General features: G+C 38.0%; 1 protein-coding gene across 1 annotated transcript in view; it reads left to right on the plus strand.

The window, feature by feature from the left end:
• LOC124165501 (V-type proton ATPase 116 kDa subunit a1-like) overlaps positions 1-24,132 on the plus strand; it is a 60,129-nt gene that overhangs the window by 8,993 nt on the left and 27,004 nt on the right. The window contains exons 2-4 of the mRNA XM_046542944.1: positions 19,188-19,413; positions 21,237-21,413; positions 22,036-22,164. Coding sequence (XP_046398900.1) covers positions 19,297-19,413; positions 21,237-21,413; positions 22,036-22,164 — 423 coding nt within the window. The 5' untranslated portion in view covers positions 19,188-19,296. The remainder of the gene's footprint in view (positions 1-19,187; positions 19,414-21,236; positions 21,414-22,035; positions 22,165-24,132) is intronic.

Consider the following 24,132-nt stretch of genomic DNA (forward strand, 5'->3'; position numbering starts at 1 on the left):
ATCGGTTTTAGATAAAAATTTTCAGAGATTCCATCAATTTATTATTATTAATAGATTTTAAACTGACGTTTTTCATGCAGCAATTACTTGAAATACGTAGAATTATGAAAGGTAATATTTTACTACTAAGTTTCATAGTTAATTATTCAAGGTAACCTCATCAAAAAAGTGGAAAAATCTCTTGTGAGCCAATCGTATTTACTCTCTGCGACTCCATTAAAAATTGAAGCTTGGTCTCTTGGAAGCAATGAATTGGGCAATTGAAGCATTCTCAGAAGTAAAAACCTTCTGAGAATGTGTAAAATAATGTAAAAACCGGATGTTTGCTCGTTTTTCTATTGATAAGAATACATCACGGCGTCCCAACAGGTCATCACCGCTCGTGTTATCTGCTTGAGTCAATTCTCATTTGTAGAAGTAAACTCTAACTCTGAAATATGCTGGGCTTTCAAGCAGGCAAGAATACTCCGTCCGTATTTACTTGAGTTATTACTTCCGGTGTTGGCGTGGACTTGAATTTTTCAATTTGATATGCCTCAGAGGGAATTATGCTAACGGGAGAGGTCATAACTATTTGACCTCATATGGCTTGTGAAGGAAGTATTGGTAAATTATGGATGGCGTCCTTAGAGACATCGCTGAAATGTGAATCAATGAAAACACTTACTCGAACTGAAGTAGCCCCTCCATTCCTTATTCAATCCCAATGCTTAAAGAAAACCTTGTCATTTGCTTCATTTAGCCGAAACGAAAATTTAAAATTATATGTAATCTGCTCTACTTACCTATTGGTGGACGTCGCTGATAAAGAGAACTAATCCTAGAGACGGCACCAACGCCGAGTCAACTGAAAATTAGTTCAGTATCCCAGAATATATTCGGTAATAGGGTGCGCAGTTGATACTCAACCTCAGTTTTGTAACCTTTTATTCATGGAACTTGATTTTTAATCGTAAAGCGATTAATTGGCGCCGTAGAGGCCGGTTCATGACGCAAATAATAAGTTTCTTTTTTGAAGCCGTCATTTAATTTTTATTGGCGGCGCATACCTCTAACTATACGTGTGCAATTCTTATTCTCGAAACTCGCTTGCTTACCCTATATTCTCTGAAATGAAAAAAAAACAGAATATAATATAGTATTTCTTGGAGTTTAGGTCAAATTATAAAATAAGTTTCAGCCAACGTAACCTAACGTATGACCTAAACTCCAAGAAATACTATATTATATATTAAACAAGGTCAAGAAAAGGAAAAAAATAATAATAAAAAACAGAATGAGGTAGAATCTTTAAAGACACCCAGTGAAAAAATATTATTTTTGTCCCCATCACTTGGATGTGGAAATAACAAGCAAAGTAACGCAAATGACGAAAAACTGATTACTTTAGGTGTTTAATAAATTTCTAAGGAAAACAAAGATGCCGATGCAGATATCCTCTCGAAGAAGAATCAATCTACGCAATCATTATATCTCATACTCTTATTGTTTCCTCGGTATACCTCGTGATCATTTATTGATGACTTCACGAGGAGAAGGCTTTGAAAAAGTGGGAAGCTAAACGCTTTGTGTCGGAGTTTTTCCGAACGGTAGATCCATCGAGTTTATCATTCAATAAATCTAGTCCACCGTATCTCATTGGATACAATGCTTTCAAGGAGAACGAATTACGCGATAAAGTCTTAGCTGGCGTGTGTTCTTGGCGATAAAATGTCTGTTCAGATTAATTAACTGCTACGCTTGGAAGCAATGTTTTTAAAATTCTGTAAAGTTAAAAATAATGCAATCAAGTACTTGTTGAGTGAATTGACTTATGAATTTGTTGCTCATTAATTAGTTTCTTGCGCTTTAGCATTTTAAGGGATGTTGCTGGTTTTATGTGTCTTCGTAAAAAAGAAAGTTTTGATGATAAATTCTCATTGAGTCGGAAATTTCTTGTGTAAGGTGTATAAACTATTCAACCGCAATCACTTTAAGTACGCAGTCTTACAAGTGGCATCATACCATTGGCTCTCGTAAACTTTAGTTTTCCTATGTACCATGGAATATAATGCCATTACATATAAAAAATACTGGGGTAACTTGGCCTTTGTGTAAAATGAAGTAATGAAATGAGTGTTTAAAGATGTTACCCTTGCAAATAGTTGTTTTTAATAAATCTTCTCACATTTTTGGATTAATTATCTTCAAATATTTTTTGGAATTTGTAAATCATGGTCGTTTAAGAGTTTACAATTGCGCTTAATTTACAAGAATGATGGCGAAAAAGATAAATAGTTTCCTTACCTTGCTCACATTGGCTCTATATCTATAAACTTTTTTCTCTATGTCTATAGGTTTGGAGTCGGATAGCTTCTACGTCGACAGTGGTATTGAAAGTTTGTACTTGAAAGAAAAATCATTGGGAGATTCACCTCTGCATGTGGCGTCACACTTATTGCATGTAGATGAATTTACGAAAGCCGCCACACGTGTCGTTGAGAACAGATCGGTCCGAATTTCACCGAGAAATAAAACATCATTAGGGCTATTTAATGCAATTTATATTCGCAATTTATAGACGAGATATGGTGGAGACAGAAGGTATGGATGGAGCGATTACTGAGCAGAGAGGGGATGTTCAAAACAGTGTTAGGGGGTAGAATTTTGGGTAAACGAGGGAGAGGATGGAAGAGAATTGGGTTTTTAAATAAAATGATAGGGAGTAGGGCTCATTATTAATTGAAGAGGGAAGTCCATGACGGGAGATTAGACTGCCGGAATACTACTTAAAATTTCCATGAAAATCTACCTTAATCGGTGGAATACTTGAATAATAATATTATTCATGATAATATATTCTACAGGATTCTTAAGTCCTCCGCTAGAATTTCTGACGCACTGCGCACATTAAAATCAGATTTCAAAATCGCCACTCGCGGCGCCACCGGTCATCTATATCAATCACGAGGAAATACACGGTAATAATATCTAATTGAGCCAATAAATCGTATAAACCACACACTTAACCATATAAACTCTACGCATCATTTAACGCATGCGAAATGATTTTCAACTAAAAAAGACCACAATGGCTTATGGCGAAAGTCACACTGAACGAAATGCTCACGAATATTACAAAAGGGGATACTCAAGTAGTCCTCGAAAAGTGTTGTCACCCACCGCGCATTTAAACGAGTTTACTGAAGTCGCCACTCGCGTCGCTGACGGAAAAATTGATCCGAGTTTCACGGAGAAGTAAGGCACAATTAGGGTTGTTAACCGAAATTTATACACATGATGCTGTGATCTATCAAATTTATTTCTTTTCGATTCTATTCCTCGCAATTACAAACGTTATATGGAAAATATTGGAAAACAGTGGATCTAATTGCACTTTTCACCGCGTCGCAGACATTATTGAAAGCCGATTAAAATGCGACCGAAGTGGCAACAGAAATCAGCTTTCTTTGGGATGCAATTGGGCCTCCTCTATGCAGTATCCTTGGAGATACTGCTGCCTAGTGATGCCGTCAAATTGAATGCGCTCGAAACGGCAACAGATGTAAAGCTTAACCGCCATATTCTTGGGCCTTCTTTAATGTAATCCCCTTAATATATTCTATGGCTTGACTTTTCAATGCTATTCCTCTCGAGCGCAAGTACTCCATCTAACCTAATATTGAAAAAGAATTGATCGCTCTGCACTGATCACAGCTCTCCAGACATTTTTGAAAATCGATTAGAATGTACCCTAAGTGGCAGCATACCTATATACCACCCTTGTATAGGATGGATCGGAGCCTTCTCTAAGCATTTTCCTTGGTGCAAGAGTGAAGGAAAGGGTGAGTTGGCTGAGATTTAATGACGTCTACGTTACAATCGTCCGACTCATTGCGGCCACCTTTGGAGCGATGAATGGGAGCACTCGGTCGCCGTAAAAACACCCTTCGGCGCCCACTGTAGGCGTGGGAGTGAGTGAGGTAACGAATCGAAAGAAATGAGGCGACGCATCCGAAAGCACCTTGAGGCTCACTCGATCGGTTCGGGGCTAAAGTGAGAGGGAGGTTGGAGCGTGAAATAAGTGGCCGCCTTCTCGGTGTTCGCTTCTGAAGCAGTGTCTGGGAGGGTCGATTTTCATCAAGTTGTTGGTTAAATTGAAAGATCTTGCTGCCTGGTTTCCAACCGGTGTATGCGACAGACTCCAGAGTGGTCCGCAGAACAAATAAAAAATTAACTTTAAATAAGTGTCTCGTATGCAGTGCTCGCTTAGTGAGATGGAGCAAATATGGGTCTGCCACAAATTTTTTCCAATATTTAATAGCTGATAATGAAAACTGTTTTACTTCTACCTAAAGTGTGAGCACCAGGGGCGAAGCCACGGGGGGAGGGAGTTTGGGCTACAACCCCTCTTTAGCCTTTAAAGCTTTTACTTCATCCAATTTCTATACTTTATTTTAATAAATAATCGTACAAAGTTACTGTTTTTCAGTCCTAAAAATCACGTTTTTAGCGTCAAAACCCTGACTAAAATTTTCGGGGGAGGACCCACTTTGCCCTAAGGTGTTTTTCATACACCCAGGAAGAGTCCCGAAAACTCCGGTAAGCCCATCAATTTCAAAATCCTGGCTACGCCACTGGTGAGCAATAAACTTCAATGACTGAACGGAGCTACGTGTACTACTCACACTCTAAAGATATTTCTTTGATTAACGGAATTTCATAGTTACAGTTTTATTTTTAATATTATCATTGTGTTTATTAGGTGTTGAAGTAATCCAACTTCGTATCCTCGTATTTTTTCCTTATGTTCAAACATAATCGTATGAAGAATGACCCTGATATTTACTAGTAGTATATAAAATTTTGGTTTTTAATAAAATGTGTGGCAAGAGCTCGTCGCTGAGGAAAATTTACAGCTGATTTTACTTTCATTGAGGGGTGAGAGTTTTCTACCCTTGATTCAATTTCATTCTGAATGGTTCACCGACTAATACGTAGTCATAACCTCTGTTTCTAAGGTAGGAACTCCCATGGCCCTGCGGCTAACATGTTACAGTGAGCTTATCTTTTCTGAGTTCGAGGTGTATCTCCTTTACTGTTACAGTGACGACCGAATGCATGGTGAATACTTGGGGATTATTCATCACCTATTAGGCTCCGTGCGCATGTTATATTCATATGCCTGCCGGGGAATCCTTTTTACCTCTCCACCCGATTCCTGAAATTAGATGCATACTTCACAATACTTAGCCTTCGCATAGCACTGCTATTATATTTATTTAATTTTAGACATTAGCTCTAAAATATCACATCCATTTGTAAGTAATAGTAAATTTTTCATCTGCATTATTCTTGCAGAATCGGTTTGAAATAAATAGTATCGGAATGATAGCAATAATAATGATTGACTAGTTATTAACTGATTTAAGGTGACCTATTAAAGAAAGTATAAAAAAATCTTGAGGTCCGATCATATCCTCTCTTTACGACAAAGAGCAAATCTAAAGCTTGGTACAGCGAAAGCCTTCTGAGTAGTTAAACCAACTAAAAATCGATTTTTCCACCAATTATTTTATCGGTAAGAACACACCTTTCCGTCCCAACTGGTCAACGTAGCTATTGTTATCTACTTGTGTCATTATAAATTTATAGAAGCTAACTTTAGCTTTGCAATAAATAGTAGGACTTTCAAGCAGCGTATTATCCAAAATCCGGCAAGCACCGCGCATCGAACACAAATACCTGCCACTCAGGGGACCTTTTTCACCTTCCCCTCCAGATCCTCAAATGAGGTCCGTCCTTCACAGTATAACAATAAAATAAGGCATTTTATAAAAATGTAATGTCTAATTACAAATGTATTTTCTTAATATTCAAAATTAATGTTGAAATTTTTTTCATGCATGTGAAAATACGAAAGAAAATCTCTGTAGGTATGTTCACCCGTAATTATTAAATTCCTACATGCATTTTATTCCTCCTTAGTAGCCCATCGGCTCAACTTCCATGACACTCTTTGGAAACCAAGCGAATCGGAAGGTTTTATTTTGCTCGACTGGTATTCATCAGAGCTATAATCACTATTTGATTAATTAAGCGGTCTGTTTTTTGCGCATTCAAGAAACTTTCAATTTCGAACTTACCTGCTTCAAAAGCTTAACATCTTATTTTCTACTCTGCTGAAGATGATTGGTGTTAACATCGTTGGTAATAAATTCCTGGATTCAAGCGCAGTAGTCGGCGATGATCCCATCAAATGTGCTCGATAGGAAAGCTTTCCTTATAGAATTCAATGCGGCTTTCACCTTCGTGATCGCGCTCTAACGATCGCCATGAACTTCCCATCTCGCAACATGCGATATGATGTGAACATACCTTTTATCCCACTCATCACGTTCGAGGAAACCAGTTTTTTTCTGTTTATTTACACCTCCTGTGCTTTCTCAGGAAGATATAGTGCCTACAAGGTCTCATATCCCGACCCCAGGGGGTGTTGGACGAATGTTTTTCGAAGGGAGTTGAACTCCGGGCTTTCCTTCTTCTTCATTAAATATCACTTTTTTGCACATAACACCCTTAATCTACACTTACTTAATACCTTTCAACCAACCTTAATAAGCGTGCTATGGGTGGTATTAGAGACTTAGATTTAATATATAAGGGATATTAAGATGTCCATTGCGATCTAATTGTAAGTAAATATATCTGTTAGCCATCAAGTGCATGAGATATAGTAGAAGAGCGGAGCTGGCTTTCAAACCCTAAATTCATTATTATGAAGGAGGATGGAGAAATCGGGCAAATATAATACTTAGAAATAGATTTTTTTAAATCCAGATGCTCGTCCTTCGCGGGTACAAAATTTCGTGGAACTAAAATTTCCTTTCGAAATGAACTGAATGAAAAAAACATGACATCGTAGACACACCCCATCCAGCACCCTGAAATTATAATTTTTGTACTCCACTGCCTCCAATACCTTCCGAGTCACTCATTGGCACTTACCGGCAGCTTTGATCCGTGATCAGTTCGTCCCCTCGCCGTCGCTGAACCACGTGGTTACAGTTTGTAGGTGAGTTCACTGAGAGGGGGGATGGGGAGGGAAGAGGGGGCCGCCCCACCCCCACCTTACGCCTCCGTGGCCGGGGGCAGTTGAGTCCACCAAGTCTTTGGCCTATATATTAGCCGCTGTGGGTCACGTGCGTCTCCCGCGGTCGCCCCGCGAGACCTTCGGCGATGACCAGCCACCTTCGGCTTTCTTTTTTCCCTTTAATCACGCCACTTGCGAGCTGGAGGGTAAGATAGCCTGTGCTATGCACTGATAAAAATACTTCATTGATTAGAGAAGTGCCCACTTGATTTAAGAGAAAAGCTCTCTTATATCGGTGTACAGAATATTTGCGGATCTCACTAGAATAATATTCTCAAAATTTTTACTAAGCTAAGGATATACTCTTACAATTGAATAGTTTCCTACATCTATAAATTAGGTATACTCTCTTAGGGTCCAAGCAAACAGTTTTCTAGCATAAAGAATATAAAGTCAGTAAGCTTCAGACAGTGAACACTTGATGTCATTAGTTATATCTCCTCCGGATTGGGAAGTACACTATAATGTAGTGTCACTCCTCAGATGTTAACTTGAAGAATATTTCCCGCGTAATTTTAGAAAAAGTTTTTGTGTGTAACGTTGAATCGGGCCCCGCCATCTTTTCGCTAAGCAAGTCACCGCTGCTGATCACTTCATCAGCGACGGGGCAGCCTCGTGTCATTCATTTAAAGGCTTATGCTAATGATGGCTCAAGGTACGGGAAGTCTCGTGAGATATTCCTCATTTGCCATTGGCGTTCTTGTTGCTTTCACACGATGCGAGCACCGCACGGGTAAAATCAATGAGCGAGTGGTATGGTACGAGTTCAGCGGAATCAAAGTTGTTGCTCAAACCTGAGTAAACGTAAATGTAAGCAATTTTCGGCTTTTACGCAAATGACTAAGATTTGAAATGTCAGAAATGGAAATGACTTTATTGATGTGAATCAGTGGGGAATTCAGGATCACAGGGGTTATGACTCCCCCAAATTTTATTTAAAAAATTTAATTTTTATTCGTTAAATTGTTTTTGTATTCTTACAAAGGAGTAACGGGATTGTCTATTAAGAAATGAGTCACTTCAAGTACTAAAAGTGAGAGAAGTTTGAGTTTTCTTTATCGTTGAGCATAGCCTTCCCTATCGCAAAATCGCCCCTCTCTCCCCGGGGAGTTTTCCACCATCCCCGAGCCTAGATCATGACCCCTCCCCCAAAATTTGATGCTGAATCCGCCCCTTATCAGTATTTGATTTTATTCAGTTAATTTCGATTGGAAATTTTATTTTCAGGGAATTAAATGCTCACGAAGGAGAATTGTAAGGATTTTAAGATATGTATTCATAAGCATTTTATTTGCTAACTTTTTCCATTTCCCTTGATGGAACTGAAGTTGGGGTTGGAGTGCTGGCTTTGCCTTTGGTGCTGCGCAGGCACCTTGATGTCTGTTATTTATTTATAGTTTCAAGCACCTTAATTGCGTAGGTACATGCAAGTTGTGTCCACGCGTACCGCCGAATTATTTAAATGCTTATTATCATTAAACGATGCATTAACCCGCGCAGATTGATGCATAAACGCACTCACTATTAAAATTGCTCTAATACGTACATCTAAAATTGGTCAAATGCACGAATGCATGTACAGAAAATATCACTGTAATTTGGATGACGAAAATTAATTCTACTTGAAAGTGTTTCTGATTTGTGTATTCAAATTTGGGTTCAAATTCTTATGACCCCTGTTCTAATTTCGCGCATCTAGCCGAGAATTTGTCCTCCTATGCACTTGCGCGGGTAAATGCATTCTGTAAACTTAGCCTTAGATATCAGAGGTTCAAGCCTCTTAACTACGTGGGTATTATGCAAGTAGTGTCTACGCATACCGTCAAATGTTTTCTCATCCACCCTGCACTACTGTCGATATGAAAACACATAGTTAGTGATCTACGCTAGGGAGCTTAGGAAACCTCTTTCGATAAGAATCGCACCCTAGCCACCAGCGATTACCCTTAATCCTGTAAAAACTGTATTCAAGTCCAAAAATTTGGATGACGAAAATTAATTCTACTTGAAAGTGTTTTTAATTTGTATATCCGAATTTGGGTTCAAATTCTTATGACCACACAGTTTTATCAAAATGCCGGCATTGTTTGGGAGTTCAAAGAGACACCGCCTACGGCACAAGAGTGACAGCTCACTCAAAGGACTCACTTCCACAGGAGTGGTCCATTTACATGACGTTATCGTTGTAGTTTAATGCAATTAATGACTCATGGAATGATTTATTTGAATGTCCAGCATATCTCCGAATGTGATCGGAATTCATTCGGAAATACAAAATAATCCCATTGAATTGATTAGGCTAGGCAGCAACTCGTTATCATATCCTCTAAAGCTACAAATCATTCCCTAGGAAAAGAACTGATGAGGAAGTAAGACTTTCACGGTGAATCTTCCGTGTAAATAATTCACTAGTCTCCACCCGGGATAGGGTTCGCGTAGTGGATGCCGACGTTTCGTTCGGAGATTTTCTCAACATCCTCCAGGGCTTTAGGGGTGATGAAGGCCATAACTCGTTTGGAAACCCGAAAGTAATGCATACAGAAGATTCACTGGAAAAGCTTAGTGTCCAGTTTTTTAATTAAGAAACCCTGTGAGGAGCTGTGGGGGCTGCGCAGTAACCATAAGCTAATTCCAAATTTTTAACCCCAAAATTCCGTAGGTATCATTAAGGGAAATGGAAAAGTAAGCAAATGAAACAGTATTTAAATTCCTATTACTTCTAATACGTGAGCACTAAATTTTATGCGAATGAAATTCCCAGTTGAAATAGACTACATAAAATATGAATTAAGATGCACAACCTTTGTAAATTTTTGTCATAATTTTCTTACTTGGCACTAAAGACACAGCCTTGTAAATTTTCATTTGGTACTTTAAATATACAAAGGTTATGTATCTTCCTTCAGCATTCATTTTCACTGAGTGGAAGTCGAATCTATCGATTTTAACATGAAATCTCATGACTTGATCTCGGATTTTGCCATTTTAATCTTGTTCGAACGCGCAGAAGCTTCGGTCGGTCTTCTTTTATTTACTCTGCGGAGGAGCCTGTTCGCTGTATCGAAACACTCTCGTAATTATCGCGGCTCACTTATTGCTGCCGCGATGGAAGCTATTCCGGGCCTATCGTCTCAATCTAATCAACCGCAACAGTCCATTTCCCTTCAGTAAGATCCTTACGCTGTCAATCGCAGCCTCCGTACCTAATGACGGGTTTAAATGATAATCCCTGCACTCTTGAGAGAAAATCAAAGTGTCTCTTGAAGTAAAAGTAGCCGGATGTTTATTTATTTGAAGCATTCTACACATACGTACAGTAGCGATGCCAATTTATATTGAATAATTAAACGAAAACAAGTGAGGCAAAATCTAATAAAAATACAAGGACCATCAACGTAGTAATCAGAGAAAAGATGAAAAAATATAATCTCGTTTTTCTCGAACCCTAAAATATACAAATGGAGCACACTAGCTCATTAATGCCATCCTTTGACCATTCCTGATAGCAAGATAAAGTCATCATGAGCATAGAAAAATACGTAACTCATTTTGGGGGGGACATGCGGTTATTTCTTGTCAAATGCGGCGATAATTTCAATAATATTGAGGATAGGATTTCATTTTGCGAGTTCTACTGATTGAGGTTAGGATTTTATTTCATGAATTGTTGCCAAGACGGACTATTTGCCCGCCAAGAGAGAAGATTCCTCACAGGAATACTCACAGGTATTAAAAAATAAGATCCTCAAGATGGCCTCTAAATGTGTTGTCACCCACCGGGCATTTGAATGGGCTTACAAAAGTAGCCACTCGCATCACTGTCGGACAAAGTGATCCGAGTTTCACGGGGAAATAATGAATAATTAGGGGTGTTAACCGAAATATATGCATATGATTATATGATATATCAAATTCATTACTTTTCAATGCTATTCCTCGCAATTACGAACGTTATACCGCAAAATGTTGGAAAAAAAGTGGATCGCATTGCACTGATCACCGCGCCGCGGTTGTTTTTGAAAATCGATTAAAATGCGACCAAAGTGGAAACAAAAATCAGCTTATTATGGGATGGAATTGGGTCTCTTCTATGCAATCCCGTTGGGAATAGCATTCACCTTCATATGGGCTGGAACCAGAATACCCCAAAATCATTCCCTGTGCTTTAAGCCACCAAGGCACGAATCCGATGAATCCTTGTTCAGATACTAGCGCGTTTAGCGCGAAGGACGCGATTTCGCGTCCTAACTGCATTGCTAAGACGCCGTGGGACGCTCATTTTCGTCTGTGAAAGACCGCATTTCATACTATGGCAGAAAAATACGTCCCTTTTTCAGGAATGCGCCCTCAAAATATTCCAGGTTTAATTGGCGAGGCCTGGTTCGGCAACTTTCGATTCACGGGACGTATCCGTCTCTTTCAATGTAAAATTCCGCTCTTTCGATGCCAAAGTGCGACTCTTTCGATTTCAAACTGCGGCCTTCCACTTCCGTGTGCAAAAATAATTATTATATTACTTTATTTTTGAAACAAAAATATTTCAAACAGGATAATAACCATTAGTGTAGGAAGAAGACACTATAAATCGTCTCTAAAATAAATACTTTGCCTATAGTCAAATTTAAGTACTGTTGAAATGGATGAAATGGCATGGGGGCTGTGACATAAGATTGAGAACCCCAGCTATACTGGTAGGAATGATCACCAATACAAGATGAAATATCGGTAAAAAAGGACCAACGGGAAATAGCTTTCGTGTTTTGACAGGATGATGGGAATAGACTGCCTGCAGAACTTGGTGTTCCCTATAATTTTCCAATAATCGTCGGGAACACTTAAACAATCCATATTACTCTTAATAGTATTCCACCCTTTTATTGATTCAGCCGCCATCGTATGAATAGCCCATAACTGCAATATTTCATTTAGAACTGTAGCCCAAAAATATTTTAAGATTTATTTTTGGAGATATCCTGAATAATTTTTTACTGTTTTTAAAACCAATTATTTTTTCGAGAACCTGAATGAGGCTGCGTAAACGGAAATATGGCATGGCATGTGTGTTTTCGTCTGACCTTTGTCTTTCTGCCGCATACGTGGTGCTACTTCAAAATTGCGCTCCTTTTATATCGTAAATTGCCTATTGAGAGTTCGCCTACTTGCTTTATGATACCATGACTTTTTTCTTGGTCTAGTCTCGATATGAGTGTTGAAAGTACATTTTGGTCAACTCAAATCAATTAATAACAGCCGCCGACCTCGCCCTACTCACCAGAATGACCACTTAGATCAATCTGTCCCTTCTGGCGAAACGTATCGTAATTAATGGAAGTGTGGTGCTTTGAAATGACACTCGAAGCATTCCAGTGGTAATTTTTTGGAGCCTATCATATTTCTTCATCTGTGTCAATTTAGGGAAGTAAATAATTACTGAGAGGGCGTGAGTTCGCCTCGCAAAATGCTGCCAATTTGTGGGTTTCCAACCCGGTTGAAATTCCCAGCTATATTCTGAAGGTGAACTCTGCCATCGTCTTAAACAGTAGCGGATACATAAAAAAAGTCAAGGGGCGGGGGTCGCAAAAGATATATTGAGCTACCTTTATTTTTATCGTTATCAAAAAATAATTAAGTCACATGAAAATTTTAGGAAAGTTTCACTTAAACTGATGTTATATACAAGACAATGCCATATTATGATATAAAAAAGTTACAATTGTAGTTCTGCAATGTTCGGCAACGCGGGCGGCCCTGCAAGGGGAGAGGGTGCGCCCACTACGCCCCCATATGTATCCGCCACTGGTCATAAGACGCAGTTATCGGCCACTAATTTTAGTTCTTCTCGCTCTAAGTTTTATAATATCATGGTGAAATGCATCAATGCAGGAAATTTGTACAATATAGAATAATGGCCTCATCTTCACAGACATTCGTTTTTCGATGGAGTCCTGTCCAAAATATCGCGACACCATTAGGGTTCCATTACTGTCATGGGTATCGTAAATTGATCAAATCATGAATTTATTATTATTTATTACGGTATGTTACGATAATATTACGGTACGATGGAAGGCGATGAAATCAAAAACATACAATAATTGTGCTACAAGCTTAATTTTTGTTTATCGCGTTTCAAAGGTTAGAGTAATACGTCAGGGGTCACCTCATGATGGTGCTGGGTCATTGAAATAGAATAAAACGTTGGAGAATTTACTCGGTGGAATCGTCACGAACTTATGGCAATATAAACGCGTTTATGTATTCCATACATATATTTTGCTTGAATTCCTTTGCGGCGATCCAGGCAGGGGCGGTTCAAAGGGGGGGGGCGAGGAGATCGGGCCCTGTGCCCACCAAGCATGAACCTTTCGACTGTATAGAGGTAAATCTCACAAAATCGGAAAAATAGAAAAAAAACCATCTTGTATATGGCGATTCGAAGTGAAGCACCATAATCGCCGAATTTGCAGCACAAAAATCAAGGAAAGTTCCTGGATTGTAATGCATTAGTTATATGTATACACGAGATTATAATCTAAAACATATTATAATCTCGTAAGAGTAATTGTAATCAGATAATAAGATTATACGAAATTATGCTCGTATATTGTTAATAAATTTTCTGAAAATTATACAACTTGCATTATAATGTTACAAATTGCAACACCTTGAAACAGTGGGCCTTCCACCAAAATGGACCCAGGGTCCACCCACATCCTAAATCCGGCGCTGGATCTAGGTATCAACGAGCAAGTAGTGTGCGCGCATTTGATGATTTTTAAGCGACAGTAGAACCATCACTTCTACGCCCTACAAGTTGAGCCGATTCAGGCGTGATATAGTGGAAGTTTGATACATTAAAAATGAAATGCGGTTTCACTTTTCCATGATAATTTAATGCGTTCGACGCGTTTCGCCTCATCGAGCTATCATCTGGTACAAGACAGTACTGGATGATAGCTCTGTGAGCCGAAGCGCGTCGTATGCATTAAATAATCGAAGAAAAGTGCAACTACCTTTCATTTAAAAAAAATATGTGTTCGACTAATATGGCCCTCATCCAAGCGTGCTGGGCCCGCGATATTGATTCCGAAATGACGGATCGAATGTTTTTCAGAATTGTTTCACCCTTTACTGCCCTTGGAAGGATGCGCGTTCCGTCAAAAACTGCTGCGGGCGTAGATACTGCGTTACCCAGATGTTAAGCGAATTAGACTGGGAGCCGCTGGAGACTTGGAGGTAGCGCGCTAGGCTTAGATTGCTTTAACAATTGAGAATAGATAACTTTAAGAGTGACACGGAGAATATAATATGTGATCTCCACTACATTTCCAGGTCCGACAGAAGTGATAAATTAAGAGAGATATTTAGCCGAACGGATAAATATGGGCATTCGTTTTTCCCCCGAACCATTAAAGACTTTAATAAATGCTTATTGTAATTTCGCATTTCATTTTTATGTGAAAACGGCTGGTGTCCTAACACCCTCTGCAATACGAATTTTAGCCGGCTTGCAGGGTAGTATGTACGTAGATATAGCTGTAGATCGGTATAATCGTTTCTTGGGTTCGAAACAGTGTGTCCAACTTGTTTCTCTGTTCCCTCCAAATAGAAACCCCACCCTCAAGCGACTATTTTTTTTAAGATTATGACGAGCCTAAATAACTCTTCCCTTCACATCATATCTGTAAGACTCTGTTCCGCTATTTCAGGTATTTTCTTGACATGATTCATCCGGTGACCCACCCAATGATAAATATTCTTTTATCGTTTTCCGCCTCACGCCAGTGTCGTAAAACGAGAAAGATAAAGCAAAGTTTCCTTTCGCCAAGGATTTGCTTTGCGCTGATCAAGGTTTTTGATGGGCTGCATGTATTTGGAAAGTTTAATTTAGCGTTAAAACCGAACTCTAGATTTTTTGCGTACCAGAGATGGGCGAATTACATATCAGTTGTATTTAAAAAATATTATTCAAAATATTATTTCAAATTCGAATGGCAAATAACTCATGGATTTTGTTTCGTCAATTCCAAATAAAATTACAATATTCTCTTTTAATTATACTTGTACTAGCTGACCCGGCGAACTTCGTACCACCTAACAATCAATGAACTTACAGTTTACTTACACCATTTATAAATCAGGAGCGGCTGTATCGTTTTTAATCATGTTTAATTTATTATAATAAAATAAGGGTACAAATTCAATAAAACTACGTAAATGAGTACCAAAATTGCTTGTCAGAAAGACATTTTCTTTATTGAATCTACATAGGGTGAATCGGAGCACGTTTACGCGGATTTTTTCAACAAATTTTCTTACGTTTTAGCTTAAGAAATTTTGGGCATTGTGGTTTAATAAAGCAGTTCATGAAATAAAAATTATACGCATTCAGTTGTTGGCTATTTGCGTAATTAGCTGTAAAAAAATGTTTTTAGGTCCATTCAGGGGGCAGGTTGACACGACCCCAGACCGACGCTTGCTTAAAATCGTGCAAGAAAAGCCCCTATGAAGCAGCATTCGCATTAAATGACTGAAGGCGCGCCAGTTTTAGTATCTCTGTTTGGAAAAAATGCACTGCGTAAACGTACTGCATGCGTAAACGCACCACGGTGAGCCCTACACATTCGGGTTTAATGTCTTGCGTCAAGCACCTTCTGAGAAACAACAGTTTTTGTTTTGTTATCAGGCGCAAGACGAAGCGGATGAAGCTAAATAAATATAGCGAATCAAAGCAGTGACGCAGCGAGGGGAAGTTTTGGCGGATAAACCCCCCCCCCCCCCCCAAGAGCTTAGAGAATTTTTTATGAAAGATTTTGTTATTAATATTAGGGGGACGGATGACTAACAAACAAAACATATTTAACTATTCACACAGCCATAAAAGCCACTATTTTGAACCATTTATCTAAAAAAATGTCTGAGGGAAGTGCCCCCACACTTCCCGCTTACCTTAGCAAGTTTTCTATACCCTACAGACCCGTGGTATTAGCTGCGCCCAAAACCCCCTATCCTAGCTACGCACTTGAAGCGAAGGATGAAATACAGAGGATGGTTTATCGACTCGTGAACATAGCACGCTAAATTGACCATGAGAAAATCATGGGTTTTCATTAGCACATGAGCACAAACAACACGAAAACTGAAAGAATGACCATGCGATTTTTTAATCGTTATCACGAATGCAACACGAATTGTAAATTGAATACGTTTTAGCTCAAAAGAGCATATGAGTTGAGATCATGGAATCTACGGAATGAGGACTTCCTAACCTTTGAATTTTCCTTTGAGTAAAGTTGCGTGAATCACATTCATCACCAATTTTTTTAATGATCAAACACGTTCCGTTGGATAGTTATGGTTGGTTTAGGCTTCGAAAGATCATGAGCACAGAAACTACATTTTTCTGTAAATCGTGCCTTGGTAAGCCAGATACGTCCAAGGACTTAAAATATTCAGATAGATAGTTGGTGATTTCGTCTTCGTTTGTTTCACATTTAAAAGATTCGAATCCATGCAGAGTACGAACTATTTGAATTTACCTCGTTTTAGTCATCCACATCTTCGTTCTTGCTCGCTAAATCAACCATCTTTGATTCTTTTGGTGATCAATCATATTCTGGAACTCTTTGTTGATGAGCAAACTACTCGATTCCTCGACAGGAACACGGACATTACCGTTTGTCAACAATTGCTTGGAGATTTGTTTACAAACACGGTAGTGAAGTGTCAACTCGAGCTGGGCCACGGCTGGGCTTATAATCAGCTCGAATTAAATTTAAAAAATGTAATTTCAATTTAATTAATATTTTGAATATATTTAGTAATTAAAATGTTATATTGTTACTAAATTCAGTTATTAAAGTGGTAAAAACAAAACAAATTATTTAATTTGTAGTTTTGACCGACTTATCAATTGTTGTGTTACTATAACTCCTAAAAGCATGTCCATAGGAAAGAGATGAATTTTTTTGGTGAAATTATCCTTTTTTTAATGGCCTATATGTTAACCCCGCCTGAGACAAATCCAAAGAACCAAATCTCATTGAAATCGGTACAGCCGTTCTCGAGTTAAGTGTTCTAACTAACACGATTTTCGACTTTCTTTTATATATATAGATAATTACTCTCTTGTAATCATACTATTCTTGAGAGTATTTTATAAAAATAAAATACTCTGTTAAAATATGAAATACCATTAACCTGTCTCAGTGAATTACAATTTATAAAATACAAATTAAAATAAATTTACCTTAAGCTCCTACTCATAGGGGACCTGAAAAATTCGTACCTCTCGCTTGCAACTTACGGCTGCATTACTTTTGAATGAAATATAATTAGGAAACTATAACTGACTCAAACTTTATCCTTTTCAAAGCAATTCTCACAAAATTCTGGGCCAAAATGTGAAATTTCGAAAAAAATTGAAATAGATAAATAATTTCATCTAATTTTTACTGACCTTTTTGCATTTTGCTGTGTAAGTGTCCAAGTTATGAACACCGCGGGTCAAAATGCTTCTTTCGGTATTATGTAAAGAAACCGGCAATGAAAACTAATCGTCCTATTGGTTAGACCATAAACTGTACATGACAAAATTTGGTAGAATTAAAGGATATTCATACAGTTCCTTGCGTAGGCTTCCGAGATGTGGTGAAGATTCAGCGGAGAGGTTTACGGGAATTGCAACGCGTGTATCCGTCTGTGTAGACGACAGTTTCGCCGGCATTGCAGTTGGCTTCTTTAGGTCAAAAGTCGGCCTATAAAGAAGAAGCCAGCTGCAATGCCGGCGAAACTGTCGTCTGCACAGACGGACACCTGTGGTGTAAATCCCACAAATCTCTCCGCTGTGCCTTCACCACACCCCAGCAGCCTAAAGAAGGAATTGTATGAATATCCTTTAGTTCTATCAAATTTTGTCATGCACAGTATATGGCCTAACCGATAGAATGATTAATTTGCATTACCGTTACTTATCATAATCCCAAAATACTGAATATTTTCATTATTTCAATGAGATGAAGATGATTTTAAAGGGATGAATTGATCATTCAACAATAAAGAAACGCAAGATAAAGAATCAGGGAAAGTAAGGTGCGTAACCAAATCAAACAGAAACGCAGCGATTGGAATATCAGAAATGGTAAATTTAAGCAATGATCCAAGAGGACCCTTAGCACATATCAAATTCCCGAAGAAGATGTGAGGAATATATCGAAACGTTGGCAAACACTTTCGCATATCAATTTTTGTTTGCAATTTTCGCAGCTTCTTTTATCCCTTTAATAAGTTCCTTTCGGGAAATGGTTCGTTAAAAACATTTTTCGCTCATCGTTTCACGTCTCCTACTGGGAGCGTTTTCAAAAGAATAAACGTTCTCGTCCCGATCTTATGTAGGATACGTTATCCCATTGTTTTCCCAATTTTAATTTCCCCCGAAAGGCGTTACCCGTTGAGCATTAGATTGGGACAGGAGCCCTTTCCATATCCGGCTGAGGTTAATATAACCATATTGAAATTATTTGGCATTCTCGCGATTTCGACGGCTTCGCGTTTAGGGTGTGGATATTAAATCCAGCACCCGCGTATGGTTAATCATTATTTTATGCCCAGGGCTGGAGGCGTAATGTTCAGCGACTGCTAATGCGTCCCATTTATGAAGGTGCATCGCTCTTTCACATCATTCTCATACACACCCTGAGACCAGTGACGTCATAGCTAAATTATCAGTGCCGGAACGCACTTCCCTTAACTTTTTTTAGGTGTGAAATATCACTTTGTTTGTTCTTTTAATATAAGTTATTATTTTAATTTTATTTTTAAAATTGTTTTGGTTAAGAATATATATATTAGTAATTTTGAGGCAGCCAAATTGTTAAAAGTGTTATTTGACTATTATGTCTTTGTTAACCAGTGCCGGAACGGCGTTCCGGCGCGTTCCGGCACCATGACACCTCTGCCTGAGACGTAAATCATCATCAGTACATGAGAATCCTCAATAGTAATGTTTGTCTATGTGGTCCTTACTAATGAGATCCCTTTTTTCTTCATTTCGCAGAGCACTCGTGGGGAGCTTGGCCACTTGAGTTCCCCGCATTGCGGCCGCAGTTAACTACTCTTCCCGTCATCCTTCGCGAGCGCCTCGAGAGCCAACCCATCATTTCGCCATGGGGTCCTACTTACGGAGCGAGGAGATGGTGTTGTGCGAGCTCTTCCTTCAGCCGGAAGCGGCCTATTCGACGGTGGCGGATCTCGGCGAATCTGGAATTTTGCAGTTCCGTGACGTAAGCGAAGACTGTTCACGTTGCGGTGTTGATGGACGTCAAATTCAAGTAGTATTCTCTTCCTAAACGGATCGTATGAAGGGCGGTTCATTTGTGAGAAAATATGATGTGTCAGTGAAAACAATCGGGCATCAGTGGCGGATCTATGGGGGGGAAGGGCTAAAAGGGCTATATGCCCACCCCCCCATGAAGTTGCAAAAAAAGGTAGAACGCCCCGCGGCAATACGCTCTGTCAAAACGACGAATTTCGTATTTTCGGTTTATATTAAGTAAGAGGAAAAATATAAACATTTCCTTACCTGAAAATTTTGGAAATATTTTTTCATATAGCTTAGGTAACATCCCTATTCTGGATCCGACACTGATGGGCATTTATGAGTACACATACCTTCCCTCGATAGGTCTTCTTTTGTGAAGGATTACTCACATAAAACATAACTGATAACTTCAGGCTTAACTGTGTGAAACCTTTCCATTATGGAAAATGAAATAATAAACTTTGTAAGGTTCACTAATATATTTAAAAAAAGGATTTATAACTCGGGTTTCATAGCATAGTTACATTAGGTGACCTAAAGACTTAACTATGTTATGAAACCCGGGCGTGTCGTTAAGAGTGGGCTAGTGCCAACGCTGAGTTTCTCTCCTCCCTTCCTTCATAGCGCAATTAACATTAGCTGTCAGTTACCTCCAACAAATATCATCATCATCACCATCGTAATAAATAGTGAGAGGTAAATTTGTAATATTTAAAATACAGGCAAATGTTGGCAACAGTTTACTTATTTACTTTGAATATTTCAAAATGGTGGCATAATTTTTAGTTGGTAATCCATCACAAAAAATAAACCGTCGATTATGAGGTATGCATTTCGTTAAGTAAAGTTTACTTACTATGTTTCTTTTATTTGTAACCACCCCATATAAAGCCCTCGTGCACCCATTATTGTTATTATTAGGGTATTCTACTGATTAAGTTAATTTTTCTTGTAGTATTTAATAAGCATTCTGGCAGCCTCCCCTTCCTCCATTGACCTTCCTCTTCAATTCACAGTAAGGTCTACTCCCTTCCATTCTATCTAAAATTCCTTCTATTCCTTCCTCTCCCTCATTTACCCAATATTCTACTCTCTAAGAATGTTTCCAACATCCCGTGCCTGTTAACTACTTGTTCCATCCATCCCTTTCTGCCTCCTATTATCGGGTAAAAATAGGGAATTTATTTATTTGTCATTTAAGTATATTTTCAATGGCTGAGTGAACTTTATAATTTAGAGATTTTTAACATTACTTGTGTAATTATCGTTCTGGCAACAATATTCACAGAAACTTTTTGGCAAATTTTATCTTGTCTCATGAGTTGTTACATTTTTCATTTTCATTATTAGTGATTCTTAAGTTTGAATGGTCACATGGTTAAAAGAATTATCTGTCTTTGATTTATTTGTATATTTAATTAATTCTTCCTATGAGTTTATTCTTAAATGAAGAATTATATTGTAAAAATTGCACATACATACCTTCACCCATGTATAGGTCCCTCCATAATATTTGAAGAGGAATCCAAAGATTAAAAGAATTATGTAAGGATATTAGCTTTGTTCTGTTCTGAGCCTCTTTTCATTGATCCTTCTCTGATGAACTATTTAACTGGAAAAAATATTTTTAAATTCTCTAATGCAAGAATGTATAACATTCCAGTTCTGAATATTATTTACTGTCCATCTTCACGAAAATTATAATGTGCAAAAATTGAGAGTGTTTGTGGTGGATATTGTGTATGTATGCTTATTAATTTTCTATTTTTCATCCAACTTTTGCAGATGAATAACAACCTAAATACCTTCCAGAGAAGATTTGTCTCTGCAGTAAAATCTGCCAACGAAATGGAGAGGAAACTTCGTTTCATGGAAAATGAGATTGGAAAGGATGGATTGTTAACCCAAAAACTGGATACTCTTCCGACGGCTCCTAACTCCAGAGAAATCCTTGAGCTTGAGGTATATTTTCAATCTGATGGTACCTATTAATTGTTTCGGTAACCCCTATCCATGTACCTAAATCAGTCAGTTGTGCATTTATTTTGGTATTCGTTTGTAAGTTGTAATTCCACTTAATCAACCGTAAAGAAATGCACATTCAATTTTCTGTGCAATGATTTAAGTTTTGTTACGCAAAAACTCAAGAAACAAGACTTTGCCCAATTGACTAAATGTCAGGGAAGTAAAAAGTCTTTGAATTGTGCTTTATTCTCCCATGATAAAATGAAATGAACTACATAATATGGTTGAACTAATAAAAAGATGGGTCATTACTATCAGTATCCAATGGTTATTACGGTTATCAAAATTTGGTTTGTATTGCAAGGTTAGTATTTCCTTTAGGGAAATATTTTTTTCTAATTTTCCAAATTTCTGAAGTGAAGTTTCATGTTGCTACTTGCTTAATAATCTCACCTTTGTTAACTAATAATGACTCGGTTAATTTTTTCTGCACTGCATACCACTAAAGGATCATCACTTTTTACAACTTGTGATGGGTGGGTATAGAAATATGACAATCTGTGTCTTTTTTTCTGTTAATATTTGCTAATGAATCATAACTATTGTGTAAACATTACAGGCTCACCTAGAAAAGACCGAGGGAGAGCTACAAGAAGTCAGTCAGAGCTCAATAGCTCTAAAATCCAATTTTGTTGAATTGACTGAGCTGAAGCATGTTTTGGAAAAGACACAAGTACTGTTTGCTGAGGTAACTTAATTATCATAGCCATTAATCTGTGGACAATCCGGAAGTTAGCAGAATATTTTTTAAATACATATGCACCTACATGCCTCTGTAACCAGTGGTGCAGGAAGGGGAGGTTTTGGGGGATAAAACCCCCCCAGAGCTCACAGAAATTTTTAAGTTAATTCCATTTCACTTCAATGCATTATTATTACCTATAGAATAGTGTAAGGAATTATAAAATATCCCTCAGAAAGCCGTAACACTCACCATTTATCTTAAAACGAGCATGATGCGCCCGCTCCCAGCGGGCTTCCCCCGCTCTTTTCAATGCAGGTCCACAGAGGGATAGGCGTGTTTCTTATTTCAAAATGTAGAAAAAAAGGCAGGCTCTTATGTACAAATTTTAATTGGAATATTCATGTACAAATTGAGGTCAGAGGACCTCTTTAAACACAACATTGGAAGTAATAACACTATCCTCTGTTAATACTTGTTTAGCGTTTTCCTTAATATTAACAAAACATTTTTGAAAAGATCTTACCCTAGAGAATGCTACATAAAGTTGGCCATGAAAGAATACAGGGTCAGGCAGGAATAAGCCAGCTCTTTGCAAAGTCTGACCCTGAGCCTTGTTAATAGTCATCGCATAGGAAACCTTAATGGGAAATTGTCTGCGAGTCAAATGAAAAGGCATGGAGGGATCTGATGGCGTTAACTGTATTCTTGGAATGAGAACATTCTTGCTGGAATCATTTATTTTTTTTTTATAAAAAAAAACAATTTTAGGAAACAATAGCAATATTTAGGAAGTAAGATATGCTGTCGCATGTTCTCTGATAAATTCTGTGCATTTTGGTACCTCATTTGTAGACTTTGGTTGCGTATAAGTTGAGAAAAAAGTATCTATACAGTAGAAATAATATAGAGGACTTTTCTGGGGAGGGCCCCTGCATCTTCCGCTTACCCTGGCGGGTATTCCGTAACCATAGAAACCCCATTATTAGTTGCACCTAAATCCCCTCCTAACCTTAATTCCTAGCTGCACCCTTGTTTGTAACTATAATGTACTATTAACTATGCATAACTAATTTGCTAATTTTGATGCATAATTATCTAAAGGGTTTGGAATTTCATTTTTTATGATAAAATTCCTCTTCAGGTATTTTTGAAGTAATTATGTATTCATATGGTATTGTCGATGGGAAAATAGTTTTGGGACCAGTTACTTTGGTTTGCATGTAGATGTACTGATTCATAAAACACAATGGCAGTTCCATTATTTTTTGCATGCAATCTTCACAGTGGTGTAGCCAAGTGGGGTACAGGGAGCACGTGCCTCCCCCAAACCAATTTATATTAGCAGAAAAATATTAACCTATAAAACAAATTTATTCTACTCTACCAATATGTTCAAGCAAAACAGCTTCCCAGCGACCTATCAATTGTGTAATTTTAAGTGCCAAAATAGCATAAAATACGGTTTCTAGGGATAAAAATGTTCACATATTCTCCTAGAGGGGGTTCCACCCCCATGATCCTGCAGGACGGGCATCCCGCCACACATCATTCTGGCTACGCCCCAGAATCTTGAGTGAATATTTCAAAATTTTTCATATGATCGATGGACTCAACTGTGGTACCGCCGTTATTAGTTTAAGTATTTCTTCAGGCCAATAGTTGTTTGAAAATGAGAAAAATAACTCTGTTTAATGCTATGGCAATTTTTTTCGGAATATTATTTGTAATATTGTGGAAATTTGCATATGCTTTTGTTGAAAACACGTCAGTAGTGATCAATTATACCCGTAACTTTGAAATGTGAATTTATGAAGTTTTTCTTTTTGGGTGATGAGAAACAGTTCTTCTTTATTGCATCTTTAAGTTAATTCATTTAAGAAAACCTAGATAATTCAAGTTTGATATCCCTTTATTTACGCTAAATGGGGTATTTTATTAATTTTTTTCTAAACATGTTCATTTTAAGGCTAT

The sequence above is a fragment of the Ischnura elegans genome, chromosome 1 (assembly GCF_921293095.1).
Source record: "Ischnura elegans chromosome 1, ioIscEleg1.1, whole genome shotgun sequence".
NCBI classification, from domain to species: Eukaryota; Metazoa; Arthropoda; class Insecta; order Odonata; family Coenagrionidae; genus Ischnura; species Ischnura elegans.